The 23,314-nt window shown below is 50.7% G+C and overlaps 1 protein-coding gene across 1 annotated transcript in view; it reads right to left on the bottom strand.

The window, feature by feature from the left end:
- The window catches only part of TBC1D31 (TBC1 domain family member 31), a 217,251-nt gene that overhangs the window by 169,605 nt on the left and 24,332 nt on the right, over positions 1-23,314 (bottom strand). The window contains exons 5-6 of the mRNA XM_075316197.1: positions 12,281-12,459; positions 8,903-9,054 (exon numbers count right to left, since the gene is read on the bottom strand). Of these exons, the coding sequence (XP_075172312.1) occupies positions 8,903-9,054; positions 12,281-12,459 (331 nt within the window). The remainder of the gene's footprint in view (positions 1-8,902; positions 9,055-12,280; positions 12,460-23,314) is intronic.

Below are 23,314 nucleotides of genomic sequence, written 5' to 3'. Positions count from 1 at the left end.
GATCCAAGGGCCGCCGGTAAAGCGGAATGATGTGAGACGCGCCCTGCATGAAGGTGCGGACCTGAGCCAGCCGAGCGAGACGCCGCTGGAACAGAACTGACAGAGCTGAGACTTGTCCCTTGAGAGAGTTGAGGGACAGTCCTAGCTGCAGACCGGACTGTAGAAAAGACAGAAGGGTCGGCAAAGAAAACGGCCAAGGAGGATGGCCGGAAGAGCGACACCAGGACAGGAAAATTTTCCAAGTCCTGTGATAGATCTTAGCTGAGGAAGACTTACGGGCCCGAGTCATAGTGGAGATGACTTCAGGAGGAATACCAGAAGCCGTCAAAATCCAGGACTCAAGAGCCACGCCGTCAATTTGACTGCCGCAGAATTCGGGCGGAAAAACGGACCTTGCGAGAGTAGGTCTGGACGGTCCGGGAGATGCCACGGCATCCCTACGGACAGTTGGAGTAGGTCCGGATACCAAGCTCGCCTGGGCCAGTCCGGTGCAATGAGGATGACTCGACGACCCTCCATTCTGATCTTGCGCAGGACTCTGGGCAAGAGAGCTAGAGGGGGAAACACGTAGGACAGACGAAACTGGGACCAGTCTTGAACCAGAGCGTCCGCGGCGAAGGCCTGAGGATCGTGAGAGCGTGCCACGTAAACAGGGACTTTGTTGTTGTGACAGGATGCCATTAGGTCCACGTCCGTAGTACCCAATTTGCGGCAGATCAACTGAAATACTGCCGGGTGCAGGGACCACTCGCCACCGTCCACGGTTTGACGGCTGAGATAATCTGCCTCCCAGTTGTCCACGCCTGGAATGTGGACTGCGGATATGGTGGACCCGGAGTCCTCCGTCCACTGAAGGATGCGTTGCACCTCCAACATTGCCAGGCGGCTGCGTGTCCCGCCCTGATGGTTGATGTAGGCAACCGCTGTCGCGTTGTCTGACTGGACTCGAATGTGCCTGCCCGCCAACAGGTGGTGAAAGGCTAGGAGAGCTAGAAGCACGGCTCTGGTTTCCAGCACATTGATTGAAAGGGCTGACTCGGACGGAGTCCAAGTGCCCTGCACTCGGTGGTGGAGACATACCGCTGCCCAACCGGATAAACTGGCATCCGTGGTGAGAATCACCCAGGACGGGGCCAGGAAGGAGCGCCCCTGGGACAGGGAGAGGGGCCGAAGCCACCACTGAAGAGAGCTCCTGGTCCGTGGCGACAGAGCCACTGACTTGTGTAAGGAGGAAGGCAGCTTGTCCCAACAGCGGAGAATGTCCAGCTGCAGGGGGCGCAGATGGAACTGGGCAAAGGGAACCGCCTCCATGGACGCCACCATTTGACCCAGCACCTGCATCAGACGCCTGAGGGTATAACGGTGGTGCCTCAGCAGAGAGCGCACCACCAACTGAAGTGACAGCTGTTTGTCTAAGGGCAACTTCACCAGTGCCGGCAGAGTCTCGAACCGCATCCCTAGGTACGTGAGACTCTGGGTTGGAGTCAGAGTGGATTTAGGAAGATTGACAAGCCACCCGAATTGGGCTAGAGTGGCGAGAGTGAGCGAGACACTCCGCTGACTGTCTGCGCTGGATGGAGCCTTGATTAGAAGGTCGTCCAGGTAAGGGAGCACTGCCAACCCCTGAAGGTGCAGAACCGCGATCACTGCTGCCATGACCTTGGTGAATACCCGAGGCGTCGTGGCTAACCCGAAGGGGAGAGCCACGAATTGGAAATGATCTTCTCCTATTACAAAGCGTAGCCAACGCTGGTGAGAAACTGCAATTGGCACATGCAGATAGGCATCTCTGATGTCGATGGACGCCAGGAAATCTCCTTGGGTCATTGAGGCAATGACTGATCGCAGAGACTCCATGCGAAAGTGCCGCACCCGAACATGCTTGTTGAGAAGCTTGAGATCCAGGATGGGCCGGAAGGTACCGTCCTTTTTGGGAACTAGGAAGAGGTTTGAGTAAAAACCTCTGAACCGTTCCCGGACGGGAACTGGTACAATTACTCGTCGTTACTAGTTGGCCTGCAAGGCTGTCACAGCCTGTGAGAAGGCGGCGGCCTTGGAGCAGGGGGGAGTTGAGAGAAAACATCTGTTTGGCGGGATGGAAGAGAATTCTATCCTGTAGCCGTGAGAAATGATATCTCTCACCCACTGATCGGAGACTTGTTGAAACCAAACGTCGCCAAAGTGGGAGAGCCTGCCACCGACTAAGGACGTTGCTGGAGCGGGCAGAGAGTCACGAGGAGGCTGCCTTAGTGGCAGAACCTCCTGCGGTCTTCTGTGGACGCGCTTTTGAGCGCCACTTGGATTTCTGGTCCTTAGCTGAGTTAGCGGACGAGGCGGAGGGCTTAGAGGACGACCAGTTGGAGGAACGAAAGGAACGAAACCTTGGCTGAATCCTACCCTGGGTAGGTTTCCTGGTCTTGGCTTGTGGCATGGAAGTACTCTTCCCGCCAGTAGCCTCTTTAGCCTCTTTAATAATTTCATCGAGCTGTTCACCGAACAGCCGGGAACCAGCAAAAGGGAGCCCAGCAAGGTACTTCTTTGAAGAAACATCTGCCTTCCACTCTCGAAGCCACAAGATCCTGCGGATAACGAGGGAATTAGCCGAAGCCACCGCAGTACGGTGAGCAGCCTCTAGCATGGCAGACATGGCATAAGAAGAAAAAACTGAAGCTTGAGAGGTTAAAGAAACCATCTCGGGCATAGGTTCCCTGGTGAGAGAATGTATCTCCTCTAGAGAAGCAGAAATGGCTTTGAGGGCCCACACTGCTGCAAAAGTAGGGGAAAACGCGGCCCCCGCAGCTTCATACACGGATTTGGCCAAAAGGTCAATCTGACGGTCAGTGGCATCCTTAAGGGAAGTGCCATCAGCCACCGAGACAACGGTCCGGGCTGAGAGTCTAGACACTGGAGGGTCTACCTTTGGGGATTGAGCCCACTCCTTGACCACCTCAGGTGGAAAGGGAAACCGGTCATCAGAACCACGCTTTGGGAAGCGTTTGTCAGGACAGGCCCTGGGCTTGTTCACAGCAGTCTGAAAACTGGAGTGGTTAAAGAACACACTCTTTACTTTCTTAGGCGAGGTAAACTGGTGCTTTTCTGCCAGAGAGGGTTGCTCTTCTGATACTGGCGGATTGAGATCCAGTACAGAATTAATGGACGCAATCAAGTCACTAAGTTCTGAGTCACCCTCGGAAAGATCAATGGGGCACATGGAGTTAGCCTCCGAGCCCCCTGTAAAGGCATCCTCCTCATCCTGCGAGTCCTCTGAGACAGAGCCACGGGATGAGGAGGGAGAGGAAACCCTGCGGCACCTCTTAGGTGGACGGGGTCTGTGTCCTGATGATAAATCCTCTGTGAGCTCCGGTGGACGGAGGGCAGAGGGTAGGGATCCTAAAGGACCCTTAGCAAGAACATTAGAGGCACCCTGTGAAGGGGGCTGATGCATATTCATCAAGGTCCTGGACAGAAGTCCCATGGACTCAGCAAATGACTGGGATATAGACCTAGAAAAAGACTCTACCCAGGCCGGGGGTTCAGCCACAGGTGCAGAAGCAGCCTGAGAGACCACTGGGGGTGAGACTCCAGGCTGTGGCACCTCCACGTTCGAGCAGACCTCACAATGTGGATAGGTGCTCGGTTCAGGCAGCAGGAGCTTGCATGCAGCGCATGTAGTATAAAGCTTTGGAGCCTTGCTCCTCATGTGAGACATGCTGCTGGAGTGGGAAAAAAGTAGCTTGTACAAGTAAATGAACCCCAGGGAGTATATGCAGAGGTCCACAACCATAGACCGGCTGTGGCTTACCAGACCGCAGAAAGCGGTTTGTGTGCCCTCCAGATCCCGAAGCCCAGACCCTCAATGCACAGCACCTCAGCCGGGATGCAGAGTGCAGGATGGCCCAGCGCAGAATAAATCCTTCCAATAAAATGGCCGCCGGAGCGAAGAGAGAGGGCGGGACTTGGGGCGTCTCCTGTAGGAGAGCGGGAACTGGAGGGCCATAGAGGCAGGGGGGGGGGGACAAGTAGTGGGGAGTGTCCCTCCCCTGTGCAGGACGGCCGCGCCTGTCCCTCTGCATGAGTGACATGCGAGGGCAGGAAACAGAAACTAGGCCTCCGGTGAAGCCAGGGCCTAAATTTGAGCCGCGAGGCCGACGCGCAGGCACCATCGGCGCGGTTCTCGGCGAAAACCCGCCGGAAATGTCAAACAAGTACCACAAACACACTCTCCCCACACAATAAAGGACATGGACCCCAACATATGAAAGTCTCAGTACTTAGCTGCTGAGACGCAGGGCCAGGTCCCTGGGGATGAGTGCTCCGGTCCAGCAGGATCCTCAAGGGGCTGTGGACGGAGACCGGTCTCCTGTCAGGCATGGAGACCGCGGTGGATCCCACTTCAAGCCAGAGCCCAGAAGGGATGATGAAGGAAAACGGCATGTAAGGCTCCAGCCTTGGAAATCAACCTTACAACACCACCGACACAGTGGGGTGAGAAGGGATATGCCGGGAGTCCAGACGTGGACCCCATTTCTTTAATCTTTTTCCAAATAAAAATCAAAAATCAAGAAAAAAAAACATGAGAATGCATGTGTGGATGTATCCTCCTGAACACAAAGCAATAAACTGGCTGGGACTGGCTCACCAGGGGGTGTATAAGCTCAGAGGGAGGAGCTACACTTTTAAGTGTAGTACTTTGTGTGTCCTCCAGAGGCAGAAGCTAAACACTCAAGGTCTGGGTCTCCCATAAGGAACGATAAAGAAAGTTTAGAATGTTCAGGCATGAAAATATATATATTTTTTTTTACCATGAAATTGTTATTGCAACCAGGTAGCTTTTTTTTTCCACAAGGGTATCAGGAAAAAATGCACCATAAAATGTATTGTGCAATTTCTCCTGAGTACACAGATACCTCATATGTGGTGGAAATCGATTGTTTGGGCACACGTTGGGGCTCAGAAGAGGAGAGCCATTTCACAGCAAAATTGGTTGGAATTATTAGCGTACGCCATGTTGCATTTGGAGACCCCCTGAGGTGCCTAAACAATGGAGCTCCCCCACAAGTGACCTCATTTTGGAAACTAGACCCCCCATGGCATAAATCTAGATGGGTAATGAGCACTTTGAACCCTCACGTGCGTCATACATTGAGGCATAAAAACAAAAAAGTACTTTTTTTTCCATAAAAATGTTATTTTAGGCTCAATTTTTTAATTTGTACAGGGGTAACAGGATAAAATGGACCGCAAAATTTGTTAGGCAATTTGTCCTGACTACGCTGATACCTCATATGTGGCAGAAAACCCCTGTTTGGGCGCACGGCAGAGCTCCAGAGGAAAGGAGCGTCATTTGGCTTTTTAAATGGAAAATTAGCTGGAATCATTAGCCGCACCATGTTGCGTTTGGAGATCCCCCTGATGTGCCCAAACAGTGGAGCTCCCCTACATGTTACCCCCATGTAGAAAACTAGACCCCCCCCCATACAAAGAGATATTAGTTTGGCAAAATAAAAAATACAGACGTCCGTAAAAAAAAAAAAATAAAATAAATAAAATTATATATATACATACATACATAATGTTATATATTATATATATATATATATATATACATATATATATATATATATATATACACACATATATACACACATATATACATACACACACACACACACACACATATACACATATATATACATATACACATATATATATAAACCTCTACAACAGAATTCAAGTGCAGATTGTAACGTTTAATTTGAAGGTTTGAACAAAAATATCTGATAGAAATTGTAGGAATTGTCACATTTCTTTACATACACTCCACATTTTAGGAGGTCAAAAGTAATTGGACAAATAAACCAAACCCAAACAAAATATTTTTATTTTCAATATTTTGTTGCGAATCCTTTGGAGGCAATCACTGCCTTAAGTCTGGAACCCATGGGCATCACCAAACGCTGGGTTTCCTCCTTCTTAATGCTTTGCCAGGCCTTTACAGCCGCAGCCTTCAGGTCTTGCTTGTTTGTGGGTCTTTCCGTCTTAAGTCTGGATTTGAGCAAGTGAAATGCATGCTCAATTGGGTTAAGATCTGGTGATTGACTTGGCCATTGCAGAATGTTCCACTTTTTTGCACTCATGAACTCCTGGGTAGCTTTGGCTGTATGCTTGGGGTCATTGTCCATCTGTACTATGAAGCGCCGTCCGATTAACTTTGCGGCATTTGGCTGAATCTGGGCTGAAAGTATATCCCGGTACACTTCAGAATTCATCCGGCTAGTCTTGTCTGCTGTTATGTCATCAATAAACACAAGTGACCCAGTGCCATTGAAAGCCATGCATGCCCATGCCATCACGTTGCCTCCACCATGTTTTACAGAGGATGTGGTGTGCCTTGGATCATGTGCCGTTCCCTTTCTTCTCCAAACTTTTTTCTTCCCATCATTCTGGTACAGGTTGATCTTGGTCTCATCTGTCCATAGAATACTTTTCCAGAACTGAGCTGGCTTCATGAGGGGTTTTTCAGCAAATTTAACTCTGGCCTGTCTATTTTTGGAATTGATGAATGGTTTGCATCTAGATGTGAACCCTTTGTATTTACTTTCATGGAGTCTTCTCTTTACTGTTGACTTAGAGACAGATACACCTACTTCACTGAGAGTGTTCTGGACTTCAGTTGATGTTGTGAACGGGTTCTTCTTCACCAAAGAAAGTATGCGGCGATCATCCACCACTGTTTTCATCCGTGTACGCCCAGGCCTTTTTGAGTTCCCAAGCTCACCAGTCAATTCCTTTTTTCTCAGAATGTACCCGACTGTTGATTTTGCTACTCCAAGCATGTCTGCTATCTCTCTGATGGATTTTTTCTTTTTTTTCAGCCTCAGGATGTTCTGCTTCCCCTCAATTGAGAGTTCCTTAGACCGCATGTTGTCTGGTCACAGCAACAGCTTCCAAATGCAAAACCACACACCTGTAATCAACCCCAGACCTTTTAACTACTTCATTGATTACAGGTTAACGAGGGAGACGCCTTCAGAGTTAATTGCAGCCCTTAGAGTCCCTTGTCCAATTACTTTTGGTCCCTTGAAAAAGAGGAGGCTATGCATTACAGAGCTATGATTCCTAAACCCTTTCTCCGATTTGGATGTGAAGACTCTCATATTGCAGCTGGGAGTGTGCACTTTCAGCCCATATTATGTATATAATTGTATTTCTGAACATGTTTTTGTAAACAGCTAAAATAACAAAACTTGTGTCACTGTCCAAATATATTATATATATATATATATATATATATATGCCTGCAACTGACACTAAGGCGAGTGCCACACATGGGAGCGATGCACAAATCTCGCATTGCAATCACCACAGCCGCACACTATCTGGAGGAGAGCGACCATGCCGCGGATGATGCGGTGTGAGACTTGTGCATCGCTCTCATGTGTGGCACTAGGCTGACCCTTACAATATTAAGTAAAAAATACTGTAGTTGACGATTACTACAGTATAAATTTACTGGCCCTAAGTTTATTTGTATTTCTTTCTTAGTTTACAGAAAAAAAAAAATCAGGACGAACGCACGGATGTGCTGCAAAAAGGGGGGGACTAGGTGGGATGAAAAAAAAAGATCGGCGGAGGATGGGAGAGGGCGCGGCGGAGGATGGGAGAGGGCGCGGCGGATGGAGGAGTGGCGGAGGATGGGTGAGGGCACAACGGATGCAGGAGCGGCGGAGGAAGGGGGGAGAGGGGAAGGGTGAAAGGGGAGTGGGAGGTGAGATTGGGGATAGCTACCTTACAGAATGGATCTAGGCAGCAGGATTGCAGCAGATCCGGGAGGGGGAGAGGGGGCAGAGGATTAAGGGGATGGGAGAGAGCAGGCAGCAGATCAGGGAGGGGGCAGAGGCTGATGGGGGAGTGAGGTGGCAGATGCAGGGGCGCAGTGGAAGATGGGGAGAGTGCGGCGGCTGATGGGGAGAGTGCGGCGGCTGATGGGGAGAGTGGAGTGGCAGATGCAGGGGCGGCGCAGTGGTGGATACAAGGAGGCAGCAGAAAGAGAGCAGCGGCGTCAGATGCAGGGGGGGCCGCAGCGTGAGGAGAGCAGCGGCATCAGATGCCCCCATGCATCTGACGCCGCTGTTCTCCTCCCGCTGCACCACCCCCTGCATCTGACGCCGCTGCTCTCTTTCTGCTGAGTAGCGGCGTAACATGCAGGGGCGCAGCAAGAAAGTGGCGGCGTCACATGTAGGGGCGCAGCGGGAGAGTAGCGGCTTCACATGCAGGGGCGCAGCGGGAGAGCAGGGGCGAAGCAGATGGAGGAGGGCAGCGGTGGATCGGGGGCTGTGACTCACAGATGGGCACCCGCAGGGATCGCTCTCCTCAGATTCCACGGAGGGAGAAGCTAAGGAGAGTGATCTCCTACAGCGAGCTCACCCGGTCCCAGATGCACGGTGCTTGGAGAAATCGGTCACAAGGCCGATCTCTCCAATCAGAGCTGGGGGCGGGTGCAGTAAAGGTCACCGAGCTCCAGCCAATGGCCAGTGCTGCAGCTGCACTGACATAGCTGGATTTCAATGCTTCAGCCATTTTCAATGGCTAAAACATTACACTGGCTGTGATTGGCTGACTAACGCCGCTCAGCCAATCACAGCCTCCGTAGGTCCAAGAAGAAGACACCACCCCTCCTGAGGTCAGGTACAAGTCCTCTCCTTCCCGAATCTACAGTTTTTGAAAACCGATCGCGGTGCCGTGGCTCCGGGGCCGCGATTTCGCCATGACGGATGTATCCGTCATGGGTCTTTAAGTACCAGGGCACCATGACGGCTAGATCCGTCAAAGGTCGTGAAGGGGTTAATATTATTATTATTCATAATAAAATATTTCCCCAATGTTGGAGAACTATAAATACCTTGTAATGGCAAAAGATTTATACTGGAAAACAGATCCACCCTCCGGAGATGGCAGCTGGTATTTACAGGTCAGGGTATCACTTTCCCAGGCAAAGATGGAATTATCCTTAAAGCAACTCAGGATTGTATTACTTAATGGAAGGAAAAATACCTGTTAAAAAAAAAAAAAAAAAAAGTGAAGGAGAAATTACACACTGCAATGGAGAATTATGACCGTAATAAAAAATAAAGCAAGCACCAAAGCACTGGCAGTGAGGAGGTGAATCCAGCAGAGGGCGCTCATACAGTGTTATTTTTACAGATACAGTGGAACCTCGCTTAATGAGTAACCCCGTTAGCAAGTATTTCACTTAACGAGCAAAGTTTGCTGTAAATTTGTAAGTCAGTTTACGAATAAGCTTTGCTGAACAAGCAAAATCCTCACCGCACACACTTCCGGGTCTGTACAATCACCGCACTCTGACCAGCTCTTGCAGTCCACACAAACACACACATATTATGCTCACCTTACCTTCTGTTCCCTTGCCGGCCTCCCGGATCTTGTAGTTCGCTGGTAAAGGATGTGTATGGGGTAACCATCGCGACAAGGGAGGAACTTCCGCACCCAGAGTGCTGACGTCAAAGGCAGGAGCCACTTGCCTTTGATTGGTCAGCACGCTGCCTTTGAGTAGCAGCTGACAGAGGAAGTCACTCCTTCGTCACGATGGTTACCAGATACACATCCTGTACCGGCGAACTACAAGAACCATGAGGCCGGCGATGGAACGGAAGTTAAGGGGAGCATAATATGTGTACCTTCCGTTCCATCGCTGGTCTCCTGGATCTCACAGTTCGCCGCTACAGGATGTGTATCGGCAACCATCGTGACGAGGGAGGAACTTCCGCTGTCAGCCGCTACTTAAAGGCAGCGCGCTGGCCAGAGGCAAGCGGCTCCTGCCTTTGACGTCAGCGCTCTGGCAACGGAAGCTCCTCCCTTGTCACGAATGGTTACCTGATACATATCCTGTACTGGTGAGCTTCAAGATCCAGGAGGACGGCGATGGAACGGAAGGCAAAGTGAGCATAATATGTGCGTGTGTGTGTGTGTGTGGAATGGCACAACAGGGGACCAGGATGGGACATTTAACAAGTTGTGGAACGAATTGTCGGAGCTTGCATTATTTCCTATGGGAAATCTTGCTTTACTGAACGAGTAATTTGGTTTACAAGCACACTCCCAGAACGGATTGACTGTACTCATCTATTTGCTCGGACTGATAATTGAAAGCAATGGATGAAGATTGAGCTCCTGCACAGACTGAAGCACCTCTGCAAATCTATGGCGCCCTTATCAGAGATTTCATTATGCCATCACTTTCCACTGGAAATGTTTTATCATTAAGTTACCTAAAAGGACAAGTTCCTATCAAACTGTCTGACATTGTATCATTCAGCTTTAGGACTCTACTGGTGTCCACATGTAATCTAAGGGTTCTGCCCCTTTATCATCTATGATGCACCCAATGGCGTATAATATATCAATTAGCTTCCTATGACAGAGGGGTAATATAAACAATCCAGGACTGGCCGGATAATCTAGAACTGGAGATTTTTTTTTTGTTTTTAGGAGGCTGGTACTCCATGGTTGTCCCATTAGGTCACCACATAAACATTAGACTTACCTTGGGTGAACTTGCTGCTATCCACTGTCTAATGTGTATGGGAGCCCCGGACAGATGATGTCAGGGAAGATAAGGATCTGGCATTTATAGTTTCAGCTTGCAGATCTTTTTGGTCTCCCTGAAATAAGCTGCCGCAAGAGACGTTTGGCAGCAGCTTTCTCATAGAGAATGCAGGAACATTCGGCACAGCTGAAGAGTTCCTGTGTATGGGAAAGAAGGCCAATACAGCTGCCGGATGAACGCTCAGTTGAACCATTGCCCTGATAAAAGCCATCCAAGCTGTAGAGGGGTTTAACCCCTTAACGACCCATGACGTACTGGGTACGACATGGATCGTGAGCAGTTAATCCCCGCCCCCTGCCGTGGGCAGGTGGCGGAGATCCGCGCACATATCAGCTGTTTTCAACAGCTGACATGTGTGCTGCTAGTCGCGGGTGGAATCGCTTCTACCCGCGGCCATTAACCCCTTACATCTCGCTGCCAAAATCTGGCAGTGAGATGTATATGCGCGCCGCCATGACAGTCACCCCGCCCCCATCGGAAGTCACGTGACATGATCACGTGACTTTCGGTGGTTGCCATGGTAGCACAGGGTCATGTGATGACGCCTGTAGCTAACATGAGTCACTTCCTCTCAATGCCGGAATACGGCCGGCATTGAAAGTAAAGCACCAACTCTGCAGTTCTCAGCTCTGTAGCTGTGATCAGCAGATAGTGCAGAGCGATCGGATTGCTGATCGCTATAGCACCCTAGGGGGACTAGTAAAATAAAAAAAAAAAAAAAAAAAAATTTTAAAAAATTAAAAAAAAACCAAAAACTAAAAAGTTCAAATACTCCCCTTTCACCCCATTGAAAATTAAATGGTTAAAAAAAATATACACTTATTTGGTATCGCCATGTTCAGAAACGCCCGATCTATCAAACTATAAAATCAATTAATCAGATCAGTAAACAGCGTAGCGGCAAAAAAATTCCAAACGCCAAAATTACGTTTTTTGGTCGCCGCAAATTTTGCGCAAAATGCAGTAACAGGTGATCAAAACGTAGCATCTGCGCAAACTGGTACCGTTACAAAAAGTCAGGTCGAGACGCAAAAAATAAGCCGTCACTGAGCCATAGATCCCGAAAAATGAGAACGCTACGGGTTTTGGAAAATGGCGCAAAACGTGCGCCATTTTTTTTGGACAAGCTTGTGAATTTTTTTTAACCCCTTAAATACACGTAAACCTATACATGTTTGGTGTCTACAAACTGGCACTGACCTGAGGCATCACACCCACACATCAGTTTTACCACATAGTGAACACTGTGAATAAAATATCCCAAAAACTATTGTACAATCACACTTTAAGCAATTTTTCCGCATTTGGAATTTTTTTGCCGTTTTCCAGTACACTATATGGTAAAACTTATGGTTTCATTCAAAAGTACAACTCGTCCCGCAAAAATCAAGCCCTCATATGGCAAAATTGACAGAAAAATAAAAAAAAAGTTACGGCTCTTGGAAGAAGGGGAGCAAAAAACAAAAACGCAAAAACAGAAAGTGCCCGGGGGCTGAAGGGGTTAAAACTACAGCTTGCAGCTAATCCAATGGACAGTCTAAGTTTGCTGGGACAGATTATACCCTCTTGACATACAGTATGTAATAAATAAAACTGTACTTTGTGATTGTGTACGTCCCTACAGTACTGCATATAGAAGCGTCATGCGCCCACCTTTTGGATCCCTACTGACTGGCGAACGTTCAGCTTTCTTTTTCTCTGGAAGGTATCCAAGTCCCAGAGCTGGGCCGTCTCGCTGGACGTGGTGACGGCATATCTGCCGGACCCGTGTACGGAGATGGATGTGACGGTACTCTCGTGGCCACGCATCCAGCTCACCAGCTCCTTGTTATCTGAAAAAAAAACAAAAAGAGAAGTAATGTGTACAAGGTCCAATAATCTCCATCCTAAGCAGTGAAATGGAGAGCGTGCGTCTACAAAACATCGTTTACGGGACAGAAGCCATCAATAAGGAGCTCGCGTTGTGGTTTGAGGATTACTACACACCTGCAAACTCCAGCTCAAGGAGCAATAGGAAAATTAGGGCATTTCCCGAACGGCCGAGCTACTCTATAGCACGATTGCTCTGGTCCGGACTGTGTGTTGTCTTTCGGGCAAGCAGGCCAAGATGCGCCATAATTATGTCACACAGGTTATTTACAACTTTGCAAATTTGTTTAATGGGTGTGTATTCACACCAAGTGCAGGCGCTCGGTGCACCCTTGGTGTGGCTAAACATTTAAGTGCACTGAACAGTTTTGTCAGCGCCAAGGGTGCACCGAGCGCCTGTTTGAACAATCATTGTACCTTTAGGCCCTGTGCGCACACTGTGTTTTTACCCGCGGTTTTTTTTTTGCTGGAGAAATTTTTTGAGAAAATGGTTGTAACCTTTCTACAGACATTCCCCAGCAAAACCTATGGAAGAAAAAATTAGCTGTGCGCACACTGCGTCTTTTTCTGGAGACGGACAGACGGGGAGACGGACAGACGGGGAGACGGACAGACGGGGAGACGGACAGACGGGGAGACGGAGAGACACGGAGACGGAGAGACACGGAGACGGAGAGACACGGAGACGGAGAGACACGGAGACGGAGAGACACGGAGACGGAGAGACACGGAGACGGAGAGACACGGAGACGGAGAGACACGGAGACGGAGAGACACGGAGACGGAGAGACACGGAGACGGAGAGACACGGAGACGGAGAGACACGGAGACGGAGAGACACGGAGACGGAGAGACACGGAGACGGAGAGACACGGAGACGGAGAGACACGGAGACGGAGAGACACGGAGACGGAGAGACACAGAGACGGAGAGACACAGAGACGGAGAGACACAGAGACGGAGAGACACAGAGACGGAGAGACACAGAGACGGAGAGACACAGAGACAGAGAGACACAGAGACAGAGAGACACAGAGACAGAGAGACACAGAGACAGAGAGACACAGAGACAGAGAGACACAGAGATAGAGAGACACAGAGATAGAGAGACACAGAGATAGAGAGACACAGAGATAGAGAGACACAGCGATAGAGAGACACAGCGATAGAGAGACACAGCGATAGAGAGACACAGCGATAGAGAGACACAGAGATAGAGAGACACAGAGATAGAGAGACACAGAGATAGAGAGACACAGAGATAGAGAGACACAGAGATAGAGAGACACAGAGATAGAGAGACACAGAGATAGAGAGACACAGAGATAGAGAGACACAGAGATAGAGAGACACAGAGATAGAGAGACACAGAGATAGAGAGACACAGAGATAGACTGATACAAAGACAGAGATGGAAACAGACAGAGAGAGACACAGACAGACGAGGAAAGAGACAGACAGACAGCGACTGGGAAAGACTGAGCACATTACCGCTCGCGAGAACTGCAGTGTGTCCTCACAGGGTCTCTATCTATCCATCTGTCTATCTATCAATTATCCATCTATCCATTTATTTATCTGTATATGTCGCGGGCGGAGGAGGGGACGCTGCGCTCACCCACTGCTCGGGTCCGGCTGCCGCTGCTGCTCGGTGGTGGCTCGAGCGGTGGGCCGGATCCCGGGGACTCGAGCGGCGTTCCTCGCCCGTGAGTGAAAGGGGGGTGGTTTGGTTTAGGGATATTGTTCATAACGCCACCCACGGTTGTGGTGAGATTGGTGACACCACCGCTGCTCTGGACGGGGATCCCGGGAGCGGTGACAGGGAGCAGCTTGGATGTTTGTTCTCCCCTCCGTGGGTAAGGGGGTTGGTTGTCCCAGTGAGGGGTAGGGATGGATGGCAGGTGGGTTACGGGGCCTGGTGAGGTGCATGGTCGGACGGGCAGCGCTGTGCCGCACGGCACGGCGGTACTCACTCAGCCAGTAATTCACACAGAGTCTCTGGTCAAACGGCTGGATGGACGGGTCCCACCGACGGCTGCGGTTATTCTCCCGGTAGGTTGGTAGTGACTGCCTTTCCCTGCACCTGTGTTGTGTTTACGGTTCCAATGGGTTTTCACCGGTAACCCGCTCCCCAGCTTGGATGGGTGCTGAAGGAGCCCTTTTGCCCGCAGGCTCTGGCCCTGGGAACTGTAGCCTTGGCGGTGACTGTGTTTCCCTCTACGGTGTGAGCTGTTGCCTTCAATCGGGTCTTAACTGCTGGGAAACCCCGGAGGTTCCCTTCGCTAACGGATTTGACCAGTTTTACGGCGACTCCTAGCCTGGTCGGGGTCCGTAAGCCCTGCCGGATGGTGCTGGCTTCTCTTTGCTCTCCGATCCGGTACCGCCGGGCCACTGCCCGTCCATGGTCCTTACGGTTCACTCCAATCAGCCTCTCCTGCAGACGGTCACCACCGTCTGCCAACCTTGCTGTTCCGTCCGGGCCACACACCCGGACGCCTTCAGTCTGCTCCTCTACCACTTCACTCCTCCTCAACTCCTCTCCAAAACTGAACTAAACTGCTTTTCCCGCCTCCAGGACTGTGAACTCCTCGGTGGGAGGGACCAACCGCCTGGCCCACCCCCTGGTGTGGACATCAGCCCCTGGAGGGAGGCAACAAGGATTTTTGTGTTTGACTTCCGTGTGCCTACCCGGGGTGTGTTGATGTAGTTCTGTGACAACCTGGCTTGTCCAGGGCGCCACATATATCCATCTATCCATTATCTATCAATCTATCCATCTATCCATTATCTATTTATCCATCGAATATCTACCCATTATCTATTGCTGTTAAAGCATTAAAAAACACAGGGCCCAACCTGCAGAAAAAACGCACCAAAACGCGGTAAAAACGCATGCGTTTTTCGGTGCGTTTTTTTAACGCAGGTGCGCTAATCCTTCACTCAAGAAATTTCTTAAGAAAAATCCTTTTCCTAGTACTCACAGGGATTAAGCTTGTACTCAAATGTTTCTTAGTTTCATTTCTGGGAAAGGTCGGAGAACAATTACAGGAGTTACCATTGCGGCCACAGAATTGATTAGCCTATACTCGCACATAGCTGAATGCCAAATTTGTCTGGAGTGGGAGAATGGGGACCCTGTAAATTATATAGAGGTCGTCAAACAATCAACTTAATGCCAAGGGTTTGGTTTCATGAACTCCTGATATCTAGCTTTGCTGCTATGTGCATAGGTAGGGGAAGTCATCACTATCAAATCAATGGAGGTCAGACATCCCGACTGCTCAACTTTTGTAGCTGGCAATGTGTAAGAAAACAGTATAAGGAGCTGGAACAGATCAGCTTCGTACACTGTAGTGGCCGTTCACGGGTACTTAGCTCAGCTCCTATTGAAGTGAATGTGACCTCAGCTGCAGTACCCAGGAATGGCCACTATTATGGAGCGGAGCTGTTCCAGATCTGTATATCCATCCGCTGCTGACAGTAGGGTTACTGGGGGTATCAAGGTTGGGAATTTAGGGAAAACCGCAAATGGGGTTTTTCAGGGTCACAGAGACGGATTTCAAATCGATCTGCGCAGGTATACAGTACAGACCAAAAGTTTGGACACACCTCATTCAAAGAGTTTTCTTTGTTTTCAGGACTCTGAAAATTGTAGATTCACATTGAAGACATCAAAACTATGAATTAACAACTGAAAATATGTCTTATATTCTAGGTTCTTCAAAGTAGCCACCTTTTGCTTTGATTACTGCTTTGCACACTCTTGGCATTCTCTTCATGAGCTTCAAGAGGTAGTCACCGGAAATGGTCTTCCAACAGTCTTGAAGGAGTTCCCAGAGATGCTTAGCACTTGTTGGCCCTTTTGCCTTCACTCTGCGGTCCACCTCACCCCAAGCCATCTCGATTGGGTTCAGGTCTGGTGACTGTGGAGGCCAGGTCATCTGGCGTAGCACCCCATCACTCTCCTTCTTAGTCAAGTAGCCCTTACACAGCCTGGAGGTGTGTTTGGTGGTCATTGATCTATTGAAAAATAAATGATGGTCCAACTAAACGCAAACCGGATGGAATAGCATGCCGCTGCAAGATGCTGTGGTAGCCATGCTGGGTCAGTATGCCTTCAATTTTGAATAAATCCCCAACAGTGTCACCAGCAAAGCCCCCCCACACCATCACACCTCCTCCTCCATGCTTCACGGTGGGAACCAGGCATGTAGAGTCCATCCGTTCACCTTTTCTACAAAGACACGGTGGTTGGATCCAAAGATCTCAAATTTGGATTCATCAAACCAAAGCACATTTCCACTGGTCTATGTCCATTCCTTGTGTTGTTTAGCCCGAACAAGTCTCTTCTGCTTGTTGCCCGTCCTTAGCAGTGGTTTCCTAACAGCTATTTTACCATGAAGGCCTGCTGCACAGTCTCCTCTTAATAGTTGTTCTAGATATGAGAAGGTGTGTCCAAACTTTTGGTCTGTACTGTAAATGAATCAGACAATGAAACGTGTTCACTGTTTGAACAAAAGTCTTCTGACTCGTGTATTGAAAGAAGGGAATTTTGTTTACTTACCGTAAATTCCTTTTCTTCTAGCTCCTATTGGGAGACCCAGACAATTGGGTGTATAGCTACTGCCTCCGGAGGCCACACAAAGTATTACACTTTTAAAAAAGTGTAACCCCTCCCCTCTGCCTATACACCCCCCGTGCATCACGGGCTCCTCAGTTTTGGTGCAAAAGCAGGAAGGAGGAACCTTATAAATTGGTCTAAGGTAAATTCAATCCGAAGGATGTTCGGAGAACTGAAAACCATGAACCAAAAGAACAATTCAACATGAACAACATATATACACAAAAGAACAAACAGCCCGAAGGGAACAGGGGCGGGTGCTGGGTCTCCCAATAGGAGCTAGAAGAAAAGGAATTTACGGTAAGTAAACAAAATTCCCTTCTTCTTTGTCGCTCCATTGGGAGACCCAGACAATTGGGACGTCCAAAAGCAGTCCCTGGGTGGGTAAAAGAATACCCCGATAAAAAGAGCCGACAACAGCCCTCCTCTTACAGGTGGGCAACCGCCGCCTGAAGGACTCGCCTACCTAGACTGGCATCCGCCGAAGCATAGGTATGCACCTGATAGTGTTTCGTGAAAGTGTGCAGACTAGACCAGGTAGCTGCCTGACACACCTGCTGAGCCGTCGCCCGGTGCCGCAATGCCCAGGACGCACCCACGGCTCTGGTAGAATGGGCTTTCAGCCCTGAAGGAATCGGAAGCCCAGAAGAACGGTAGGCTTCAAAAATCGGTTCCTTGATCCACCGAGCCAAGGTTGACTTGGAAGCCTGCGACCCCTTACGCTGGCCAGCGACAAGGACAAACAGCGCATCAGAACGGCGCAGTGGCGCCGTGCGAGACACGTAGATCCGGAGTGCTCTCACTAGATCTAACAAATGCAAATCCTTTTCACATTGGTGAATTGGATGAGGGCAAAATGAAGGTAAGGAGATATCCTGATTGAGATGAAAAGGGGACACTACCTTAGGGAGAAAGTCCGGGACCGGACGCAGAACCACCTTATCCTGGTGAAATACCAGGAAGGGGGCTTTGCATGACAGCGCTGCAAGCTCTGACACTCTTCGGAGTGATGTAACTGCCACTAGAAATGCCACCTTCTGCGAAAGACGTGATAGAGAGACATCCCACAGCGGCTCAAAAGGTGGTTTCTGAAGAGCCCGTAGAACCCTGTTAAGATCCCAGGGTTCCAGCGGTCGCTTGTAAGGTGGGACTATGTGGCAAACTCCCTGCAGGAACGTGCGGACCTGCGGAAGCCTGGCTAGACGCTTTTGAAAAAACACGGAAAGCGGCGATACTTGTCCCTTGAGAGAGCCGAGAGACAAACCCTTGTCCATTCCGGATTGAAGGAAGGAAAGAAACGTGGGTAAGGCAAACGGCCAGGGGGTAAACCCCTTATCAGAGCACCAGGCTAAGAAGATCCTCCAAGCCCTGTGATAGATCTTGGCTGACGTTGGTTTCCTGGCCTGTCTCATAGTGGCAATGACCTCTTGAGATAACCCTGAGGACGCTAGGAGCCAGGACTCAATGGCCACACAGTCAGGTTGAGGGCCGCAGAATTCAGATGGAAAAATGGCCCTTGAGACAGCAAGTCTGGTCGGTCTGGGAGCGCCCACGGTTGACCCACCGTGAGGTGCCACAGGTCCGGGTACCACGACCTCCTCGGCCAGTCTGGAGCGACGAGGATGGCGCGGCGGCAGTCGGACCTGATCTTGCGCAACACTCTGGGCAGCATTGCCAGAGGAGGGAATACATAAGGCAGTCGAAACTGCGACCAATCCTGAACTAAGGCGTCCGCCGCCAGAGCTCTGTGATCCTGAGACCGTGCCATGAATGCCGGGACTTTGTTGTTGTGCCGAGACGCCATGAGATCGACGTCCGGCGTTCCCCAGCGGCAACAGATCTCTTGAAACACGTCCGGGTGAAGAGACCATTCCCCTGCGTCCATGCCCTGGCGACTGAGAAAGTCTGCTTCCCAGTTTTCTACGCCCGGGATGTGAACCGCGGAGATGGTGGAGGCTGTGGCCTCCGCCCACAGCAGAATCCGCCGAACTTCTTGGAAGGCTTGACGACTGCGAGTGCCGCCCTGGTGGTTGATGTACGCGACCGCCGTGGCGTTGTCCGACTGTATGCGGATCTGCCTGCCCTCCAGCCACCGATGGAAAGCCTTTAGGGCTAGATACACTGCCCTTATTTCCAGAACATTGATCTGAAGGGAGGACTCTGTCGGAGTCCAGGTTCCCTGAGCCTTGTGGTGGAGAAAAACCGCTCCCCACCCTGACAGACTCGCGTCCGTCGTGACCACAGCCCAGGATGGGGGGCAGGAAAGATTTTCCCTTCGACAGAGAAGTGGGAAGAAGCCACCACTGAAGGGAGGCCTTGGCTGCCAGAGAAAGAGAGACGTTCCTGTCTAAGGACGTCGACCTCTTGTCCCATTTGCGGAGAATGTGCCATTGGAGTGGACGCAGATGAAACTGCGCAAAGGGAACTGCCTCCATTGCTGCCACCATCTTCCCCAGGAAGTGCATGAGGCGCCTCAAGGGGTGTGACTGGGCCCGAAGGAGAGATTGCACCCCTGTTTGCAGCGAACGCTGTTTGTCCAGCGGTAGCTTGACTATCGCTGAGAGAGTATGAAACTCCATCCCGAGGTAAGTCAGTGATTGGGTCGGAGTCAATTTTGACTTTGGGAAATTGATGATCCACCCGAACCTCTGGAGAGTCTCCAGAGCAACGGTCAGACTGTATTGACATGCCACCCGGGAGGGTGCCTTGACTAGAAGATCGTCTAAGTACGGGATCACCGAGTGGCCCTGAGAGTGTAGGACTGCCACAACGGATGCCATGACCTTGGTGAAGACCCGTGGGGCTGTCGCCAGGCCGAAAGGCAGTGCCACAAACTGAAGGTGTTCGTCCCCAATGGCGAAACGCAGGAAGCGTTGATGCTCTGGAGCGATCGGCACATGGAGATAGGCATCCCTGATGTCGATTGATGCTAGGAAGTCTCCTTGGGACATCGAAGCGATGACAGAGCGGAGGGATTCCATGCGAAACCGCCTGGTTCTCACATGTCTGTTGAGCAATTTGAGGTCCAAAACGGGACGGAATGAACCGTCCTTTTTTGGCACCACGAACAGGTTGGAGTAAAAACCGCGACCACGTTCCTGAAGGGGAACGGGGATCACAACTCCCTCTGTCTTCAGAGTGTCCACCGCCTGAAAAAGTGCAACGGTTCGCTCGGGGGGCGGAGATGTTCTGAAAAAACGAGTCGGAGGACGAGAGCTGAACTCTATCCTGTAACCGTGAGACAGAATGTCCCTCACCCATCGGTCTTGGACATGTGGCCACCAGGCGTCGCAAAAGCGGGAGAGCCTGCCACCGACCGAGGATGCGGTTTGGGGAGGCCGAAAGTCATGAGGAGGACGCCTTGGAGACGGTGCCTCCGGCGGTCTTTGGAGGACGTGACTTAGACCGCCATGCAGAAGAGTTTCTCTGGCTCTTCTGTGGCCTGTTGGACGAGGAGGATTGGGATCTGGCTGAGGGCCGAAAGGACCGAAACCTCGCTTGAATTTTTCGTTGCTGAGGTCTCTTTGGTTTGGGCTGGGGTAAGGACGAGTCCTTTCCCTTGGATTGCTTAATAATTTCATCCAATTGCTCGCCAAACAATCGATCGCCAGAAAAAGGCAAACCGGTCAAGAACTTCTTGGAAGCAGAGTCTGCCTTCCATTCGCGTAGCCACATGGCCCTGCGGACTGCCACCGAATTGGCGGATGCTACCGCTGTACGGCTAGCCGAGTCCAGGACAGCATTCATGGCGTAGGATGAAAATACCGACGCCTGAGAAGTCAAAGACGCTACTTGCGGAGCAGAGGTACGGGTGACCGCATTAATCTCAGACAGACAAGCTGAGATAGCCTGGAGTGCCCACACTGCTGCAAAGGCTGGGGCAAAGGACGCGCCTATGGCTTCATAGATGGATTTCATTAGGAGCTCTATCTGCCTGTCCGTGGCATCCTTGAGCGATGAACCGTCAGCCACTGCTACTACGGATCTAGCCGCCAGTCTAGAGACTGGAGGATCCACCTTGGGACATTGAGCCCAACCCTTAATTACATCAGGGGGGAAGGGATAACGTGTGTCATTAAGGCGTTTAATAAAGCGCTTGTCCGGGAAAGCCCTGTGCTTCTGGACAGCATCTCTGAAGTTAGAGTGATCGAAGAAAGCACTCAGAGTACGTTTGGGAAACCTAAATAATTGGTGCTTCTCCTGCTGTGAGGCCGACTCCTCAATAGGTGGAGTTGGGGGAGAAAGATCTAGCACCTGGTTGATGGACGCTATAAGGTCATTTACTATGGCGTCCCCTTCAGGTGTATCAAGATTGAGAGCAACATCAGGGTCAGAGTCCTGGGCTGCGACCTCCGCCTCATCCTCTAGAGAGTCCTCAAGCTGAGACCCCGAACAGCGTGATGAAGTCGGGGAAGATTCTAAGCGAGCCCGCTTAGCCGGTCTGGGACTGCGGTCCGTGCCGGAGTCCTCCACGTAATAACTAGAGGCCACCCCAGGAGCACGCTTCGTCGCAGACCGAGAGGGGCCTGGGGGCGATCCCGCAGTGCCCGGGGCCTGTGTAAGGGCCGGTCTGGACTGCAAGACTTCTAGTATCTTAGCAGACCATTTGTCCATAGACTGAGCCATGGATTGTGAAAGTGACTCAGAGAGTTTCTCAGCTAAAACTGCAAACTCTGTCCCTGCCACCTGTACCGGGGTAGCCGGCGGTTCTACCAGGGCCGAGGGTCCCCCCAGTGCCCCAGGCTCCGGCTGAGCGAGTGCCACAGGGCCCGAGCATTGCTCACAGTGAGGGTAGGTGGAACCTGCAAGTAGCATAGCCGCACAAGAGGTACAGGTTGCAAAATAACCCTGTGTCTTGGCACCCTTGCTCCTTGTGAACGACATGCTGTTGTCTCCCAGGAGAATGATCACTGAGGGATATATAGCCACAAGCTAACAGTACAGCCGAACCGAGAAGAAGGGAATTTTGTTTACTTACCGTAAATTCCTTTTCTTCTAGCTCCTATTGGGAGACCCAGACAATTGGGGTGTATAGCTTCTGCCTCCGGAGGCCACACAAAGTATTACACTTTAAAAAGTGTAACCCCTCCCCTCTGCTATACACCCTCCCGTGCATCACGGGCTCATCAGTTTTGGTGCCAAAGCAGGAAGGAGGAAATTTATAAATTGGTCTAAGGTAAATTCAATCCGAAGGATGTTCGGAGAACTGAAACCATGACCCAAAAGAACAATTCAACATGAACAACATGTGTACACAAAAGAACAACAGCCCGAAGGGAACAGGGGCGGGTGCTGGGTCTCCCAATAGGAGCTAGAAGAAAAGGAATTTACGGTAAGTAAACAAAATTCCCTTCTTCTTTGTCGCTCCATTGGGAGACCCAGACAATTGGGATGTCCAAAAGCAATCCCTGGGTGGGTAAAAGAATACCTCGATAAAAAGAGCCGAAAAACGGCCCCCTCTTACAGGTGGGCAACTGCCGCCTGAAGGAGTCGCCTACCTAGGCTGGCATCTGCCGAATCATCGGCATGCACCTGATAGTGTTTCGTGAAAGTGTGCAGACTCGACCAGGTAGTCGCCTGACACATTTGCTGAGCCGTAGCCTGGTGTCGCAATGCCCAGGAAGCACCGACGGCTCTGGTAGAATGGGCTTTCAGCCCTGCAGGAATCGGAAGCCCAAAAGAACGGTAGGCTTCAAGAATCGTTTCCTTGATCCACCGAGCCAAGGTTGACTTGAAAACCTGAAATCCCTTACTCTGGCCCGCGATAAAGACAAGAGCGCATCGGGCCGGCGCCGTGCGAGGAATGTAGAGCCGGAGTGCTCTCACCAGATCTAATAAATGCAAATCCTTTTCACATTGGTGAACTGGATGCGGACCCAAGGAGAGTAAGAAGATATCCTGATCGAGATGAAACGGGGATACCTTAGGGGGAAAGTCCGGGACCGGACGTAGAACCACCTTATCCTGGTGAGACACCAGGAAGGGGGCTTTGCCTGACAGCGCTGCTAGCTCAGACACTCTTTTGAGTGATGTGACTGTCACTAGGAAGGCTATCTTTTGCGAAAGGCGAGATAGAGAGATCCCGCATCGGCTCGAAAAGTGACTTCTGAAGAGTCGTCAGCACCCTGATAAGATCCGAGGGTGCTAACGGACGCTTGTAAGGTGGGACTATGTGGCCAACCCCCTGCAGGAACGTG

The sequence above is a fragment of the Anomaloglossus baeobatrachus genome, chromosome 6 (genome assembly GCF_048569485.1).
Source record: "Anomaloglossus baeobatrachus isolate aAnoBae1 chromosome 6, aAnoBae1.hap1, whole genome shotgun sequence".
NCBI lineage: Eukaryota > Metazoa > Chordata > Amphibia > Anura > Aromobatidae > Anomaloglossus > Anomaloglossus baeobatrachus.
This window is presented reverse-complemented; position numbering and strand designations above follow the sequence as displayed.